Source organism: Embiotoca jacksoni, unplaced genomic scaffold (genome assembly GCF_022577435.1).
Source record: "Embiotoca jacksoni isolate LCO1_2020_lvr unplaced genomic scaffold, fEmbJac1.0.p SCAF_13, whole genome shotgun sequence".
Classification (NCBI taxonomy): Eukaryota; Metazoa; Chordata; class Actinopteri; family Embiotocidae; genus Embiotoca; species Embiotoca jacksoni.
Window position 1 is genome coordinate 5528182 of NW_027185263.1, and position 17667 is coordinate 5545848.

The following is a 17667-nucleotide window of genomic DNA, read 5'->3' on the forward strand; positions in this document are numbered from 1 at the left end:
TATTGTTTTCATATTCTCAATTTCATGACGTGATATTTAAGAGCAAAGTTTATCATCAATTACAGTCTGCCTAAAGGTGGGTTCTGGGAAATCTTTTTTGAAAGCTAAATCTTTAACAGTTTCTGCCGTGGCCTTTTTTTTTAACACTTGATCGTTTCTCAGTTATAAATAAATATGTTCAGTGCTGTGACGTCCTTCCCTCCGATTTTCCGTTTGAGGCTCAGGCGGCTTTTCTGCTTTAGCTACTCTACCTTTTTCTATTTATCTCAAACAAACTGCTGTTTCTACTGTAGCATATTTTTTATGTTTCTTCTGAAACCAGGTAGATCAAACAAAACATGAACCATGAAATAGACATAATTCTTGCGTTATATCACAGACAATGATATTGATATGTTGTTGAATATTAATGAGAACAAGTGTGACTATTGTCCAGCTTTCTCCTTCTGACTAGTTGTCTTAGAATGTAAAGCCACGTATCCATCCCTCTTTTTTTCCAGGTTATTCATATATTTTTTTATTACTTTGCAGGTCTTCTGTCCTTTTTTTTTAAAAGATGCACAAATAAGTCTAGCCATGAGTGTCGTGACTGTTGAGTGAGGATCCTGTCACTAGGCCAAAAATGATTTGAACGGAAAATAAGAGCAGCGGAAAAAAAAAAATAGGTGACATATTTAAGCCTGGGAAAAAAGGAGCGTGAGAGTTGAATTTTAGAACTTCAAGCTTATGTAATGAGCGTGAATCGCATCTCTTCTCAGTGTGTGAATAAGAAATAATGAAGCCATTTTAAGACGAGGTAAGCTGGAACGCAGATCAAATGAGGAGAGACGGGGAGAGAGGTGGTGAATGTCTTGGCCTTGTTTTTGATATATAATCATATAATCATATAATATGATGGAAATAAACTTACTAATGATGTTTTGGTTGCCTTAAAAATACTGAAAATCAAACTATTTAGGTGAAGAAAGGAATTAGACAAGATGTTTGTCTGAGATTAAACAGTTTTCATAGAAAAAAACAAAAAAGGGCAGTCTTTTTTTAGATGGTAGCCTAAGCTGGACTGGACAATGTTATGTGGGCCTCTAGTACACAATTAAAACAGGACCATAATGAAGCAACTGCATTTTTAATTAGCTCACAGCCCTCTCTTAGAGGGTCCTTGTGTCAAAAATAAAGATGGCTCATTATTTTTGAATAGTGATTCAATTATACCAAATTAAATAGATTATGCGACTGTCCTCTTGTTTTCCTTCCCTAGTTTTTTATATTGCGCCTGGTTGCAATGCGTTACTACCTTCAGGAGGTGACAGTAATGCAGTTAAAACTGTCATTAAACAACAAAAGGAGTAAGAGAACACATTACTACCAGGCGTGTGTCGCTGTGAGATCAGATGTTACAGTACAAACAGTGGAAACGTTCGAGGACTACACCAACGTCAAAAAAAAGTTCTGTGTGGAACTGCTTAAAAAATAAAAATGAGGTGCAGTGCAAACTCTGCCAGGTAAAGATAGCATATTGTAAAACTACCACAGTTATGCACATTGGCACATGTCATTTGAGAACAAAGCACTGAGCAGACAGTCCACGCACTGATCAACAGTTATTTGCTAGTTCTGTTACCAGACAAAGTAACGTTGATCTTAATTGTTGATGTGCAGAGCAAACAACAAAAGACACAGCTGTCATCAGTTTTGTGGAAAGCGAGGCCTTTCAGAGTTCGATGGCGTTTGTTGTGCCCGTGTTTACGGCTCGAGTTGAGTTTCTCTCTTTCTGTGTGTGAATGAGTTGATGTGGTCACCGCTCCTTGTCAAAATTGTACTTGGTGTGAAATCTTTACCAGTGTGGCTGCACAACGTATCCCTGACTAACTGATACACAACGAATCTAGTATTCTATCATAGAAATGCTGGTTTACTACAAGCATGTGACATCATGATCTAACGAAATCCTTCTCTACTTTTCCCCTTTCTACTAAACTCATCAAATAATGGCTAGGAAAACAGTTTTGGCAGCTTCTTACTACCTGTCACGAATCCCATAAACAGCCTTGCTCTCAATAATTTGAGAGCTATTAGTGTGTCTGAGGAAGGGATAATCATCTGTCCCTGTCCCAGTAAACACAATGTTAACAACAAGGCAATCAAACTCTGCAGACTCCCGCCCGGTGTTTAATCATGCTTCCGTGTTGCCGCAGTTACTCACCATGACAATGCTGTGCCTTTTTCTTTCTTTTTTTTCCCTCTCTCGCTGTGACATCATCTTGCCACCCACTGTCGGGTAGGAATAGCTGCAGCGGCCTGTGGAGGCAAAAAGCAAAGCCATGGTAACTAGTTAATCGCTCACATATAGCCCGCAGTCATGTCACAGAAAGTGGTGAGTTAACGTTCTCTGTAAGTATTGTTGACCCTGGCAACCAACTACGGCATAACCTGGGTCATTAGCAAAGCCACACACACACACACACACACACACACACACACACACACACACACACGCACAATAGCATCCGCTGTCACCTCTGATATACATGACCCCTGACAGGAGAGGAGCTCAGCAGGACAGCCTGTCAGCAGCTTTGCAATGTGTCTGGCGGTTCTGCCTTCATTGGATGGCCAGCATGTGCCTCAGGTCTCCCCTACCCATCCATATCCACACCAATTTACAGCTGTGCTGCCAGCAGAATGATACTCTTATGTGACAGTTTTTTTTTTTTTTTTTTTTTTTTTTTTTCCATCTGGTCGGCAATCCTGAATTACAATGTTTCAATCTCATGAACTCCCCTGTGGCTATTCTGCATTAAGATCCAGCCGCACAGAGATCAACATCTCTTCCTGCAGGTTTAACACTCTTATCAAACACAGAATGTTACAGCAATTACTGTATTCTATTAATAATAAAACATCCATCTTCGTATTTTCACCGCAGTATAGCGGCTCACACTGGAAGAGTGATCTTTATTTTTTTTCCCCCCTATGCTGTGTGTGTGTGTGTGTGTGTGTGTGTGTGTGTGTCTAATTTTGTTAAGTGTGTTGTCTCTGCGGCTTTTGACAATAAGGCAACACTGTTTTTTGATGAATGATCATGCCCGCCAAGTTTTTATTGCTTTCTGTAGATTACATCAGCTCGTAGTAAATCGCTTTTGCCAAAGAAAATGTGTTATCCTAATAAAAATACTTCAAAACATATCTTTAATACCAACAATAGTTTTGAGCTGTTGTCTGCATAGTTGATTTTTTCACACTGCTGTCATCAGCATTCTTCAATAATGAATTATAAACAGAGGGGACTGGGTTGAATTGATAGCAGTGTAATTATAGCGAGAAGATAGATAGGATTGGCAAAATTTGAACTTTGAGGAATTTTAATAACGGAGGCAAAGAAAAGAGTGAAGGATGAATGCCTTTCTCCTCAGAGATTTGTGTGTTTTTTTTTTATCACTGGAGAAATTAGCACTCGATGTTGAGCGGATAAATCTGCCTGAAGAATCACTGGAGATGTGGGTGTTGTTGGATACGCGCGAAAGGTTACGAGATCGTAGCGTCACATGTGACAGCTTTTTTTTTTTATATTCACTGTTGATCCACAAGGGTAAATTCAACCTTAGTGTTAACACCCTTGTAAATAAAAAATAATAATAAAAAAAGCTTTCTATAGATGCTGTGAAGGTGGAGTGTGAACAGTGTTGTGAACACACCCCATGAGTTCTAGCCAGTTGGATTGAGGGCTCCAATTAGGAGGAATGTAGGAACAAAGGCTCAGACGTTTGATATCCCAGCTGCAGTCTTATGAGACTGACTTTTAATACGACACACACACACACACACACACACACACACACACACACACACACACACACACACAGGCGTGCATCTGTGCAACCATCTACCTTGCATGTGCATTACATTGAAGTGTGCAGTAATACCTGTAAAACTCAAGCTTTCTTCCTAACAAGTACAAAATGTACAATATTTATGAAGAAAAAAAAAAAGCCTGAAGCTGAATTTGAAAAAAATAAAACATCAGGTTTCAGTTTTTATTTATTTATGTGTTGTAAAACAACAATAACAAGACAAGAGCAAAACTAGTTTGAGTGTATGTTTAGGGGTTTCAACAAGGCCTAGCGTGGGGTCAAGGGCAACACTTGGTTATAATCGCAGATAAAGTGAACGTAATCCGTGTCAGAAATGAATTCACAGGGACAGCTTCATAAACTGTGTCGAGGTGGAGAATTATTAACATTTAAATCCCCTATGTGTATGATTCTGAAATGTATGACTTTAGCGACCCCTATTGATAGTTATGCACACTAATACACACCCCAGTAACTCTCCACTTTTCACAAGTGGGCCTATTATATCCATTTTTTTTTACAAACAAAACATTTGATTTCAATGTATTCTGACAGCTAGTAAAATCACATCAAGACTTTACACTCTAAAGTCCACAAAAGTCAAACAAATCTGTGTATTGTAAAGTATTCACAATTTTGTTGGCTGTTTTTTCTGAAGCACTAAACTGTTTGCTCCCCATTATGTTGTGAAATCACTTAAGCCAGTAGGGGAACTGGAAACCATTTTGTTTTGAGTGTAATCAGGAAGTCATTAACAAGCCGATGCATTGCTAAAGGGCTGTAATGGCAGGCGTTCTGATACTGACACATAATTCTGCCAGGACGAAGGGCATCGGTCGATAACGTCTCCTCAAAGTGTCTTCCTGGCAAGTGTTTTGGCCCCTTAATGAAACTGGTGAACAGATGAGGAGAATTGTAGGGTAGGAGGAGGGTCTTACACCAATTACCTCACCCCTGTGGCGGAAACTACATTATCGTTAAAGGAATGTGAAGGCGGCTTTGTGCTGCTGACCAAGCTGGAATAGGTGTATTAACCGGCAGTTTCTCAGCTGTCAGGGGTCTCAGTTTTGGGCCCCTGCTAATGTAATGTTAATAAACACAAAATAGTGGGCTGTGAGACCCCAAAGAGCAGCTGTCATGTGTTTCCTGTACTCCTACAAATCCAGGCAGTGCACTGTAATAACCTGCGCACCTGCCTGCGTCAGCAGAAAGCACACGTTTTGATATGAACAGTTATGGTTGTGCTGCTGGGGTTATTGCACTTGGTTTATTTAATGACGCTATCAATGGGCGGATGAATGGAAGAGGTGCATGCTGGGATAAATCACAAAGACTTGGTCTCCGTCCAGCCACGATGAGGACTCCCGTACACAGAGCGCACATGTTGGTAGACATAATAAACACCGACAGTCTCCTCTCTTCCTCGCTCTGTCTCTCATTAACGCACAAATACGCAGATGTTGGCGGTTTTTCAATAAACTGCAGTGTGTGTTGCGAGTCCTTTCTCATGAGGAATATTATTAGCCAGCTGTTCGTTCCCCAGCTGCAGAGGCTCGTTCACGTGACATGGGTGCTTAAACAAACACGCACACCCAGCCACCCACCCAGCCACCCACCCACCCACACACACACACACACACACACCTAAAGACATATCTGAAAGAGAGTACGTTTGTGCCCTGCAGGTTACAAGCCTTAGCGAGAGGCCGGGGGGAGGTTTCCGACACTTTAATTGTCTGATGTTAATCAATTAGCAGACATCTGACTGAGCTGGAGGCCAGTAGTGAACTGTCACTAAACTCACAGGGACAGACAGGTACATTGGTAGACAGCGAAGGACAGTAACTATTGGCAAGCATTTCTGCATTGTCAAGCTGGCAGGGATGCCATTGTGTGTGTGTGTGTGTGTGTGTGTGTGTGTGTGTGTGTGTGTGTGTGTGCGTGCGCGCGCGCACATTTTAAACAGGCAGGCCAGATGATCCATACTGTCAGGGTCAGGTCTATCTGGGCTCAGCTAACCTCAACCTCTTAATACCCAACATCTGCTTGGGTCAGCCAGCTAGCCCAGAGATGGCTCATCATCAGCTGGATGCTGGTGTTCATGTTCCAGCTAACTACTGGCGGGAGACGAGGGTTTGTGTGTGCATCCAAGCAGCTCCAGCTCTGTGAATCACTCGGTTTCACTTTGGATCTCAGGTTGCCTTGGGCAAACATGCAGTGAAGATTTTGGTTACACTGCACTATGTTTTGAAGACTTAACAGTTTTGTTTTTTTTAATTTATGCCTGGTGCTTCTTTGACCGTAACAGATCCATAAACTGGGGGGGGATACCGTCTCATAATAATTTTCTTAAAGTAAGGACTGTGAAACAGTTCTCAAGACTAATCCCTCTGCCATTTTTACACTACATAATGAAATGAATGTTATGCCTCGTGTTCTTTATATCTCTGATGTTTTATTATACAATGCCCTCATTCTTTCTTCCTTCTCTTCTTTATCTCTGTCCAGGAGACTATGTGGTGCTGACAGTTTTCTTTGACCTGAGCAGGAGAATGGGCTACTTTACCATCCAGACCTACATCCCATGCACACTTATTGTTGTCCTCTCCTGGGTCTCATTCTGGATCAACAAGGATGCAGTGCCTGCCAGGACGTCATTAGGTAAAAAAAATAATAATTACGTTATTTCTTCTTTTTATCATTTGTTGTTTACAATGATATCAGTTTGAAAACTATAAACTCCACAAGCAGAAATAATTTGATTTGTATGTCTTTTAATTAACTGGTTTTACTTTCTTTTTTTTTTTTTTTTTTTTTTTAATCTCTCGATTCTGAGAAAAGTCATAAATCTCTGCCATTCTTTGCTTTAGTTCTTCTTCTTTTTTGCTTTTTTTTTTTTTAATCAGTCCACCTAATGCAAACACAGACACTCTGCAGTTGTGAGGTTTATTAAGGCCATCCTCATCTTAATTACTCCCTGCTGTGAAACACATCAAGACCCCCGTGGTTGTCACATACCACCTCAAATTGTACGGGGTCTGCTGAAGCTTCCTCTTTCCTGTTTTCTGCTTTCCTTTTGTTTTCTCCTTCTACCTCCTTTTCTCCTCCTTCTTTTTCCGCTCTGAGATGGGGCAGCTGCTTAGGAATCTAGTGCATCTTGATTAGAAGAGCCTATCCTGGCACATATGTTTGCATGCATGCCTTAATGAAGCATTAATTATGCAATACAGCAGGGAAGATGCAGAGATGCAGCCTCAGCACAATATTAATGCAGGTGGCCTCTTCACAGAATGCAAAAAAGGGACGCAGAGTTAAAAAAAAAAAAAAAAGGAGGGCAAAAGTGAGAATTTCAAGGAAATTTGTCAGCATTTGAACTCGCCCTTGGCGTCCAGTAGACATCCGCTGGAGTTCTCTCGTGATGCAATTAAATACATATTGCTTAGTCAGCTTTCCTTTTTACCCCCTTAAGGCTTGAAGGCCTGACCTCGAGTCCATGCGATGTGATTATTAGAGAGTAATAGTGAGCAGAACTGAGTGTAAAACAATCCCTAAAGGCAGAAACCCTTATTCTACCTTACTACAATCATGACTTTGTCTGTGATTAAACTCACTAAAAATAGCTTGTTTTCTTGTCTCCTGCTTCTGGAGCTCCAGACATGATTTGCAGTTGCAGTATTAACACTATTAATTCCCTGCTAAAATTGTACCAAGAGTCAGATGTCTTAATTTCCGTCTTTGAAAGATGATGCAGGAGGTACATGCAGCCTGGTGGTGAGGAAGCGGATTAATGCAGATGACATAATTCTAAATCCTTCAATACCATCCAGAAATATATCAATTCACTCTCAATACTACAATGTTAATCTTGACGCAGACTGATGTCATTCGGTCCACGTTAAATTTAGACATAAATCATCTTCCACATACAAAGCGAGTCCTCTTATACGCGCGGTCTATTTCAAGCAAAGGAGGCCGTCTTGTTGGCTGCTTGTTTGGGGGTTGTGATGCTGTTGTTGGTAATCTGCTGCATCTGTGTACTTACAAACACATTTGCTCGTCATGTGCCACGCTTCCGCCTCCATATGCATCATCACTGGAGACAGACAAAGAGAGTAAAAGGGTTACCAGATGGTGGGTACAGGAACGCAGTATGTCAGTGTTGTGGTCAGTGGTGGTCGAACTATAAACCACTAAGTATGTGGATCAAGGGGACAGTAAAACAGCTGCTCACGGTTCCCCCATGGCCGGCTGACTGTTAAGAGCTTGCAAATAAAAAGCCAACATCACACAACATTGTTAGTTAGAAAATCATCGTATGTGCAACTCATGATAGCTTTGTTAGGGTATTTTCTTTTTGCCATCTTTTGATTGACGTAAACGAAATAGCCTCGATTTCACATTTACACATATCACACGTCCATGACGACCCACGTACACCCACAGCACAGCCCCACAGACACGTACCACATAAGTAGTCTCACTGTACTTCTTGTAATCACTTCACTTAATCTTGTTGTTTTGTAAATACTATATTCTGTTTCATCCTGATGTCTGCGAGTTTTGTTCTACCTACGATTTTTTTTCAACTCATCCTTCCTTGTTTGTCATGCCGCACTGCAGTAAGTAAATACATGTATACATTAATGAAATAATTATTAATTGCAGCTAAATTCATTTCTATGTAGAATTAATCCATGGGATATTTTTTTTTTTTTTTTTAAATCCTCCAGGAAATACATCTGTTCCTACTTTGAAAGATGTACCTCCTACACTGAAACAAGTAGGAGCACATGTGTTCCCAAGTTAAAAATGAATGAGCACATGGTTATTTGAATTTGACCAATTCAACAAAATGAAATATTGCTATGACTACACAACACTGTAAAGGAGAAGACACAATATTAGACAGTCAAAATAAGACAAAAAAAATAAGAGGAAATTATTCTGAGACAATATACGGTACAGTAATATATGGTGAGAGCTTTTTAAGATGTAGTAGGAATTCAAATGATGCAAATTATACCATTGCGAAAACCTAAATTTCCCCGTTTTCTCTTATTTCAATACCAGGCATCACCACTGTGCTGACCATGACAACACTGAGTACTATTGCCAGGAAATCTCTTCCAAAAGTTTCCTATGTGACCGCCATGGACCTGTTTGTGTCCGTGTGCTTCATCTTCGTCTTCGCCGCACTTATAGAGTATGGAACGCTGCACTACTTCGTCAGCAACAGGAGGCCAAGTGCCAAAAAGGACAGGAAGAAGAAAAACCCGGTGAGTGTCTTTCCAAAACTTTACTTTTTTTTCAGCTGTTAGTTGAGGTTTCGAGTTTTGCCGAGGGAAGTTTCCACAATTCAATAATCTAGCTACAAAGCATTATTGTGAAAAGAACTGTACTACATCAGAACGAGTAATATCTCATCAGTGTTGACAGTAACCATCATTCAGGTGAAAGGTAAAGTTGTCCATAGACACTATCCCCCCCTCCCCCCCAACTGTCCTACAGGGATTCGCTGTAGAAAAAAAAGCTACACGCTGTTTAGCATCCCGAAGGGAGCATCATCCCGGGGCCATCACCTCAAATTACCCAATGAGTGAGGCTCAAACCTTTTCATAATCCACTACACATCTGTTACAGTTGTAATTTAGACCCAGGACAAATGACAGCAGAGTTGGCCTCACATTAGCCTTAAATCCCTCAAGAGATCAGGGCAACTCTGTTTAAGGGCCGTGAGCTCTCAACAAATATCGGAGCACTTATGGAGTTCAGTACATTTACCCTGCACAGCAAGACCAGCATGCTAATCAGATAGCGTTAGCTTGTGATCACAAAAATCAAGGTTTTACATGAACATTAGGTCAAATCTACCTCTTAGTGGAAACCATTAATGTTGTTTTGCATAGATTTTTGGATAACTACTTTTTTCAAAGGGGTTGTGGGTAACTGAAATCCATCTTTGAAGTCTTTGTATTTTTTTGAGCATGACATTAAATCTTAAACTTCTAAGCACTCTGCACTCGGGTGAAGAGGAGTATTGAACTAGAACTTGTGGGTGGGGGGGGGGAAGTGGGGCGATCCAGTTTTAGCCTCTGTTACTAAGGTTTTGCACATGGTCTGACTGTCTCGCGGACGAATGAATGAATAATGAAGTGGAAGGTGTGATGCCAGTTTGCCATCTCTAAGGAGCTTTTCTAGGTTCTTTGCATGACTTGCCAAGATGTGGGGAGGAGGAAGTGTTCAAGGAAAGGAGGTCTTTGAGTGAAAATGTTTCAATGCTCATGAATAGTTAAGAAAAAGGAAATATAAATATAGAATTGTAATAATGTATGTCACTGCTTTTAAGCTCTTGTGATTCCATGTGATGTAAAAAAAAAAATGTAGAGGGATTTCTGTTGAGTTTATCAGTTTATTTGCTCTGAATTATCACAATATCAACTATGCATAGTGGAACTGACAAAAAAATGCTTAATGAAATGCTGTGTGAGAGAAACACTTTTGTGCAAATGTAATAATGTCACACTCCCAAGGAGTATGTGAATTCTGAATTATGGATCGTGTATACTTAATCTCTCGAGTTTTGCAGTAATATTTTTCCAATGGCGATGCTGGCGTAAGAAGCATGTGAGATACATATATCCCACCATGCATTCCCCCCCCCATGTATGTTCATAACATGTGTCTCTCTGCAGTATATTTCCTCTCTTTCCATTTTCAGTTAGACAGTGCAATACTTGTAAGTTTCACACATTATTGTTTTGTTTTTCTGTTGATTTTTTTTTTTTTATATTCTCTGTTTACACGTCTTCTTTGGGTTTTTTTTGTCTTGTTTTGTTGCTCTCTTTCAATTCCACATATTCTTTTTCTCCTGTCTGGACAAAAGCTCCTCCGGCTCTTTTCCTCAAAGGTATATTGCCTGTGTCTGACTGCATGTGTCTACTGCATTTTGGCTCTTTGAGCCCCCCCCAGCACCTCACTGCTTTTTCTGTCTGTTCTACAGCAGATATGCCTCTCTCTATTCCCTCTTTATGTACCTGCATTATTACTGTACTTCTCCTCAGTTACTAAATAGGTATCAGAGATTACATTAAAAAAAAAAAAAAAAAAAGGGGCGCTCTGCAGTGCACAGTGCGGAGGCAGCCAGCCAGACATACTTATGCAGTTTTAAAAATTCAAATAAGCATCCCACACATCGCGTGTCCAGAGGAATGTAATAGTCCAAGCCCAGTGTGGACTCATTCTGGCTCCCTCTGTCCTGTTTCACTCTTTGTTGTCGTTACCACAGTGAACTACCAGCCGCTACAATAGCTTCCTCTTCTTTCCCTCCTCCTGCCAGTAAATCTATACCTGTGTGTTTGTTGGGCTTCTCAACCTGACGCTTCCTACAGAGTCAGCAGAGCCTTAACAGACTGAAACAGACAACCTGTGCCCTGTGATAAGTCTGATTAGAATTGGTGGTCCAGTCACAGGATTAACAGAGTAATCTACAGACAAAAAGCATCTGAAGATCTAAATTTAGCCTAGCACAGTTTGCTTTTTCCATATACTACTGTATTTCATGTCACCAATATATTACTAGGAGATAGGTTATATTCATGGTTTGATATGAGTCTAAATTTACTGTTGGAAATTCCACCAAGATCAAATATTCGGCTTACGCCAGATAACCACGGGAGTGTTTCCTCATTTTGTCTTCTCTGAGCGGTTGTCTACTTTCAGCCAGTTAAAGCTGCCAATGCCACTGTGTTGGTTCTTTGTTTTTATTTATTTATTTTTTGCTAACACAGCATACCTGAGCTTCACCAGGCCACGCGGCAGGATGCTGTTATTGCTCCTTCTGCTTGAGCTTCCACTGTGCTTCCTTCCGTGCAACCAATCCCCTTTGAGAACTGAGCCATAACCTGCTCTGCTAATCCCCTCATTAACTTAACATACGGTCCGGTAATAAGGACAAAAATGCTGAAACTAACCCGTATGTTGTTTTGTTGTGGTTATGTATCATTTTCAAAGGGACAGCAGGTTTTGTGCACTAGTGCTGGGCAAGAAGTTTTCGGGAATGAATATTATTTTGAACAGCAGTTTAAGCTTGTTTGAGGATGCATGCTTACAGCAGATAATGACATGTTTTAAGCTGAAACTGCAATGACCCCCGAAAAAATTTGCAGCGAGCATGCTTTTTACATTTGACACATTAAAAACGGGGAAAAACATTCATGAGGCAGAAGAAAACAAGAAGCAAAAACTGTTTTGTGATGTTCGCTGAAAAGAAATTCAAAGTATCATATTCTCACAATCTAGTGTGATAATGAAGTATAAATACGTAAATAATATTTGAAGCGCCAGTATAGTCGCTGACAGATTATGGTTTCTGTGACAAAAACAAACAAACAATGTAAACAACAACTACTGGCACTTTCTTGGAGAAAAGCAGTGATATGAAATTCTTAGAAGTGAACTTGAGAGCACGCTCAACTCACTGTGTCTTTTATTTAAATGATGAGCTTGACACCCTAGTTTATCAGCAAGGTCAAGGAACCTTCCATTTCTGCCAAAGGGGGTAGAAAGCATTTAATCTGCCAAACAGCCAATTCCAATTTGTGCAAAGGTGGCATGGCATTTCAAGATAAAAGCTGATGAAAATGGTCTATTTGAATACTAATTGTCTCCCTTAAGAATGACAGGACCAGAGTCAATGATGTCGCTTGTCCTATTTTATGGAATCTTTACAAATGAAAGGCATGTGCCCTCCAGTGGTGAGCACAGACTGAAAAAGGTTTCGAAGAGGTTTATTTTAACCCATTTCGTGACAGAAAGAGTGGGCTGGAAAGATATTCAGCTGTGAGCAGCACATCTGCCAACACATGCTCCTCTCTAAATTATATATGTATATATATGATGCACCATAAGCCAGTTACAACATATGTCAAATGTATTTCAGAAAAATGGCTTACAACATCCATTTTGGTCCAAAAGTATTACATTCTGTTGAGTCACTGGCCGTTTCAAAACTATCCTTAGAACAAATGACCCAAAGTCATGTTTTCTATCGAGTTTTCATAGCATTTCAATGCATGCATCATCAGTCGCATTATCAGAATAAAAAAAAAAATAGAGGGTACATTGCCCAGCACTAGCTCCTAAAGAAAGCAATTTGGACTCCCGTACTAAAAATATTATGATTGCCTCGGCCGCCAGCTATACCCCAGCCCAAAGATGTAATTTGCATCATGGGTTCCACAGGGATTGACCCTTTGTCACTATAAGCCTCACTAATTATAACCACAGGTGGTGGTTATGGGTCTATTTGTATTTCCTGACGTTAAAAGGGTCCATTGGCAAGTTAAAAGGTGCAAATTACATTTTGCTGACTAATGACTGAAAATGAAGTAGGTGACAGAAAATAGTAGCTCAAATTAGGTCCCCTGTTATGTCAGTGAAGTCTTGATTATGGCACTCTGAGGCTCTGTTGGCTAACTGTGTCATTTTGTCCTGTTAAAAGCAGACACCCACGGTGGACATCCGTCCACGCTCGGCCACAGCCATTCAGATGAACAACGCCACGCACATGCAGGAGCGAGACGAGGAGTACGGTTATGAGTGCCTGGACGGAAAGGACTGCACCAGCTTCTTCTGCTGTTTCGAAGACTGCCGCTCCGGAGCCTGGCGGCACGGCAGGTTGCACATACGCGTCGCCAAGATAGACTCATATGCACGCATCTTCTTCCCCACTGCGTTTGGTCTCTTCAACCTCGTCTACTGGGTCTCCTATCTCTATCTCTAGGCGCGGGTGTGTATCCAGCCTTATCATACAGTCCACTACATTCTACATATGCTCTGCGCCAGCAAGTGACATTTTGAAGGAGGGGACCCACTGAAATACCCAGAGATTTGATTTAGAGCATTTCTTATTTGCGTTGTTTTAAACCCTTTAAATTTGCGTTATTTTGTCCAAAACCTTTTGACAGACATTGCAAATGTTGTAGCATTACATTAAACTTGTGTGAAGAGGTTCATAGATGTGTTGTGAAAACATTGATTGTGTGAGATTAACAAAATTCTAAGTTTTGTTCTGTCGATCTTTTTTTTTAGACACAATTAAAATATATAGTAATTCAGATCATTTCAAACATCCATAAGAAAAATCGACTTAACGTCAATTAGTTATCGAGCACATTTAAGAACAACAAATGCTTATTAAAGTGCTTTTCAGAAAGAATCCAAAACTATTTAATTGATGATTACAGTAAAATTCTGTAAAAAGACAAATAAGAGCATATAAATAGTTTGATAAAAGCATGGGACAGCATTGCAGAAAAAAAAAATTCAAACAAAGTGAGCAGTCATGTCTTCAAGATGACTTAAATCTAAATTAAAAAAAATCAATTATATCAACTGTCTTTTTATTAATTTTATTTTAACATTTTCTTTTTCACCTATTAAAACACTAAATCTGAAGCACTTTAATGGCGCTACGCTAGACAGGTACATTGAAATTCATTTTGATAATATTAGCTTCCTTTCAGTTCTTTTAGGTGTGTTAGCACAATTAGACATTGCATTTTTCATGTGTGGTCAGAGTGCAAAGATGCTGTTTATGGACAATGCTCAGCTGTACAGACGCTGTATATATTTTACTATTACATAGTGGTTTACATTTATTGCATGCACCTTTCAGGCCAAAAATCGACATATTTTATGGTCTTCTACTGTTGGCTATGGAAACTAAAACAAAACAAAAAAACAAGCACTGTTGGTTATCATTCAGGATTTAATTATAATTTCTTTTTTAGGAAAACTGGAAAATGCAATGATAAAAATGGGCGCGGTTTGTCCTTTTCAGTTGATGAATTATTTTTGCATTTTTTGGGTTTTTTTGGGGGGAGGATCATCTCTGTATTTCAGGCCAGACAACTGGTTTAATCGTTTTACTTGCAACCATTAGCTTACAGCATAGACAGCACTGACCCTTCATCCGCTCCTCCATTTGCTGTGAAAAGTGAACATTTACATAATGAAACACTGCTATTGTATTTTGGTTATGCAAGCTATTACAAGACAAAATGTACAAAAACAAGTTAGGCATAAAAACTAACGATTTTTGTCCTTTACATTATCAAAGTGATAACTGCAGCTGCATGACCAGAGGTGGAGTTTCACCTTCAAATAGAGGGATTGAAAACCAATCTACATTTCAGTGCGACTGTCAGCGCAGATAGCTGTGGGGTATTTTGAAATCCCTGCAGTTGAACAGAGTTCATTCTACGTGTCTTTCTTCTGAGATGACAAACAAAAGAAAAAAGAAGAAAAAAAAATGAATTGATAATACATAAGCGTTTCATTCAAGTAAAAAAAAAAAAAAAGAAAAAAGCATCTGCTTGTGTCAAGAACAGATGCGTACGCCTTATTATCAAGCATCCAACTTCCTGTCTCTTTCAGATGAATCGCATTGTTCATCATTACATAGTGGGGAAATTGATTCACAGGGCTGTGCAAAAGTCCATTGGTATTTTATTTGTTTTTACTTTTGTCTCTTCAAATTTGCTTGAATGTGTGAGGAGAGCAGAGCAGAGCACACAGACAAAGGATCTGCGTTGTAAATGTTGAATATGAGAACATATAAGGCACTTGAATTAGAACCCCCTTACAGATCGGTTTTGGTAGACACCAGTATGCAACCATTGGCGACAATGATTTGTAAACTCATAAGGAATGGGTGTAAATCATATTGTTTATGTACATAAATTATTATAAATGGGAGAAAACACTTGTCAAGCCCTTGGCATTTGAAAAAAGGGTCTATATTTTGTAATTTCAGCATTGTTACCGTATATCATCATACAGTATAATTATACTTATTGTATTATGCTGGACAGACCATATAAAATACTTGGGGGTAATGGGGTATTTATTTATTTATTTATTCATTGATGGTATTTATTTATTTATTTATTTTGCTGAAGACTGATGCATTTTATGCTCTAATAGCCCCTGAAAAGAAACACAGAATGCTGTCATTTATATCAAAGATACATTTTTGTTCAATGTGTCGATGGAGCTTGAGCTTATTTATCTTGTGTTTTCTATGTTGTGATCAATGTACACTACTTTCACAAAGGTCTGTCAAACTGTTATATTTGTTGAATTAGTGACTTGCAACATTACCTGTTGTGCAGCTTCTCAGTTGTAGACTTTATTTAAATAAATTGAAAAAAGAAAAACATAAAACAGTTCCTAAGCCACCAGAAGAAGAACATCTGCTTGTCTGGATGACTCGAATATTTTCCCACCAATACAAGGGTTTGCTTTGGTCTCGACATTTGCCATAAATAAAGCATCAGTGATGAACCAAACGTAAACATTTACCAGATTATCTCATATTTCCTCGAGTTCTTTCCCCTTTGTATTAAATGGTGGTCCTGTTGTGTTCCAAAGCTGCCACTTAGTAGTCTCAACCTGTCTTCAGTGTACACATATGCTATTTCTCACATCTTTAGGGACGTTAGTGTGTCAGTAGCAACGTAGACTGGTCATCATCAATGTTCAGTAGTTGAAAGAAGTGTAACTGAGTGATTACAGCTTATTAAGTGCCAAACTGACACACATGCAATAGAGAATATAAAACTATAATATCATTTGTGGAAGAAAATGCATTTGCTAAAAGTGAAGCTTAAAGGAACTAAAGGTATACCGATGTGGGTTTGCAGGTGCTCTGGAATTGTATTTTAGCTGTATTTGTTTTTTGGTTTATTTCTGTTTGTTTGTTAAAATGAACACCAAACTGATAAAAAAAAAAAAAAAAACGTATTATATCAGGGTGAAGTGGAAGACATTTCCGACCATATCTCACCTTATTTTGAAACCCATCATACTGATGATGACTGCAGCATGTCTTGTGTTTTAACAGTGATGCAGAAAACAAACATGCGTTATGGTTTTTTTTTTTCATGATGGTAGAAGCTTGTTAATTATTTGTTTACTCTATTTTTGTGCACTCTACTGTAAATGCAGAGATAGAAAGGTGTATGGGAGGTACTGGAGTGTGTTTATACTCAGTAGCGTGCATGTCTAATATGTTTTCAGTCAAACAGGACTATTTTGAAGAATTCAGACTCATCTGGTCTTAATCCTTTGCCTGCATCGACATGGACATTTATTATATTGTATTTATTTTTGACAATGTGATTTTACTTATTTTGGGACCCACAAATGAGACATATATGTGAACAGCACATGTAGATATTTTTTATCATTGCGTATTTTGTCAAACTGCAGAAAACAAAATAATAAGCACTGGAAATACAGAGCCCAGTTAAAGGTACCAACAACAAAATAAAATTCATCTGAATCTCATACATACAGTATGTTAGTTGTTTGACATCTACATATATTTGATTATTGTATAAATGGGGCGCTGATCAATTCTGTAAGGGTCTGCATAATATATTATACATGTCATTGAAAAAGTCCTTTTCATAAGGGAATTGCACATAGCTGTGGAATTTTACAATAAAATGGTTGCATTTGTCAGTGTGTTGAGGTTCATTTTTACTATTTATTATAAGCAGCATTAGTATTGCAGCATTCTATATTGTTATATTCATTACATATATGCATTATTATATGCACCATTTTGCACTTAAAAAAAGCAAAAGAAAACTGGAATGTGGAAGGGACTTGGGTGATATTATAATGCAGCCTGGGTCAAGTATGCCCATTTTAATAGCTCAGATTGCCTCGCAGTAGTCTCATCTCCCACACAATTAGACCTAAAACACGAGAGCTTGTGAAGGAAATCCTGCTGCTGCAACTCCAACTC

At 39.1% G+C, this 17667-nt stretch overlaps 1 protein-coding gene across 5 annotated transcripts in view; it reads left to right on the plus strand.

The window, feature by feature from the left end:
- Positions 1–17376, plus strand: part of gabrg2 (gamma-aminobutyric acid type A receptor subunit gamma2) — a 49999-nt gene extending 32623 nt beyond the window's left edge. For 2 of the 5 annotated variants that reach the window (XM_069146008.1, XM_069146011.1), the window contains exons 7-10: positions 6360–6512; positions 8922–9127; positions 10735–10758; positions 13351–17376. In XM_069146008.1, coding sequence (XP_069002109.1) covers positions 6360–6512; positions 8922–9127; positions 10735–10758; positions 13351–13632 — 665 coding nt within the window. In that variant the 3' untranslated portion in view covers positions 13633–17376. The remainder of the gene's footprint in view (positions 1–6359; positions 6513–8921; positions 9128–10734; positions 10759–13350) is intronic. The other 3 variants (XM_069146009.1, XM_069146010.1, XM_069146013.1) reach the window with 3 other exon arrangements.
- Positions 17377–17667: the final 291 nt, after the last annotated feature.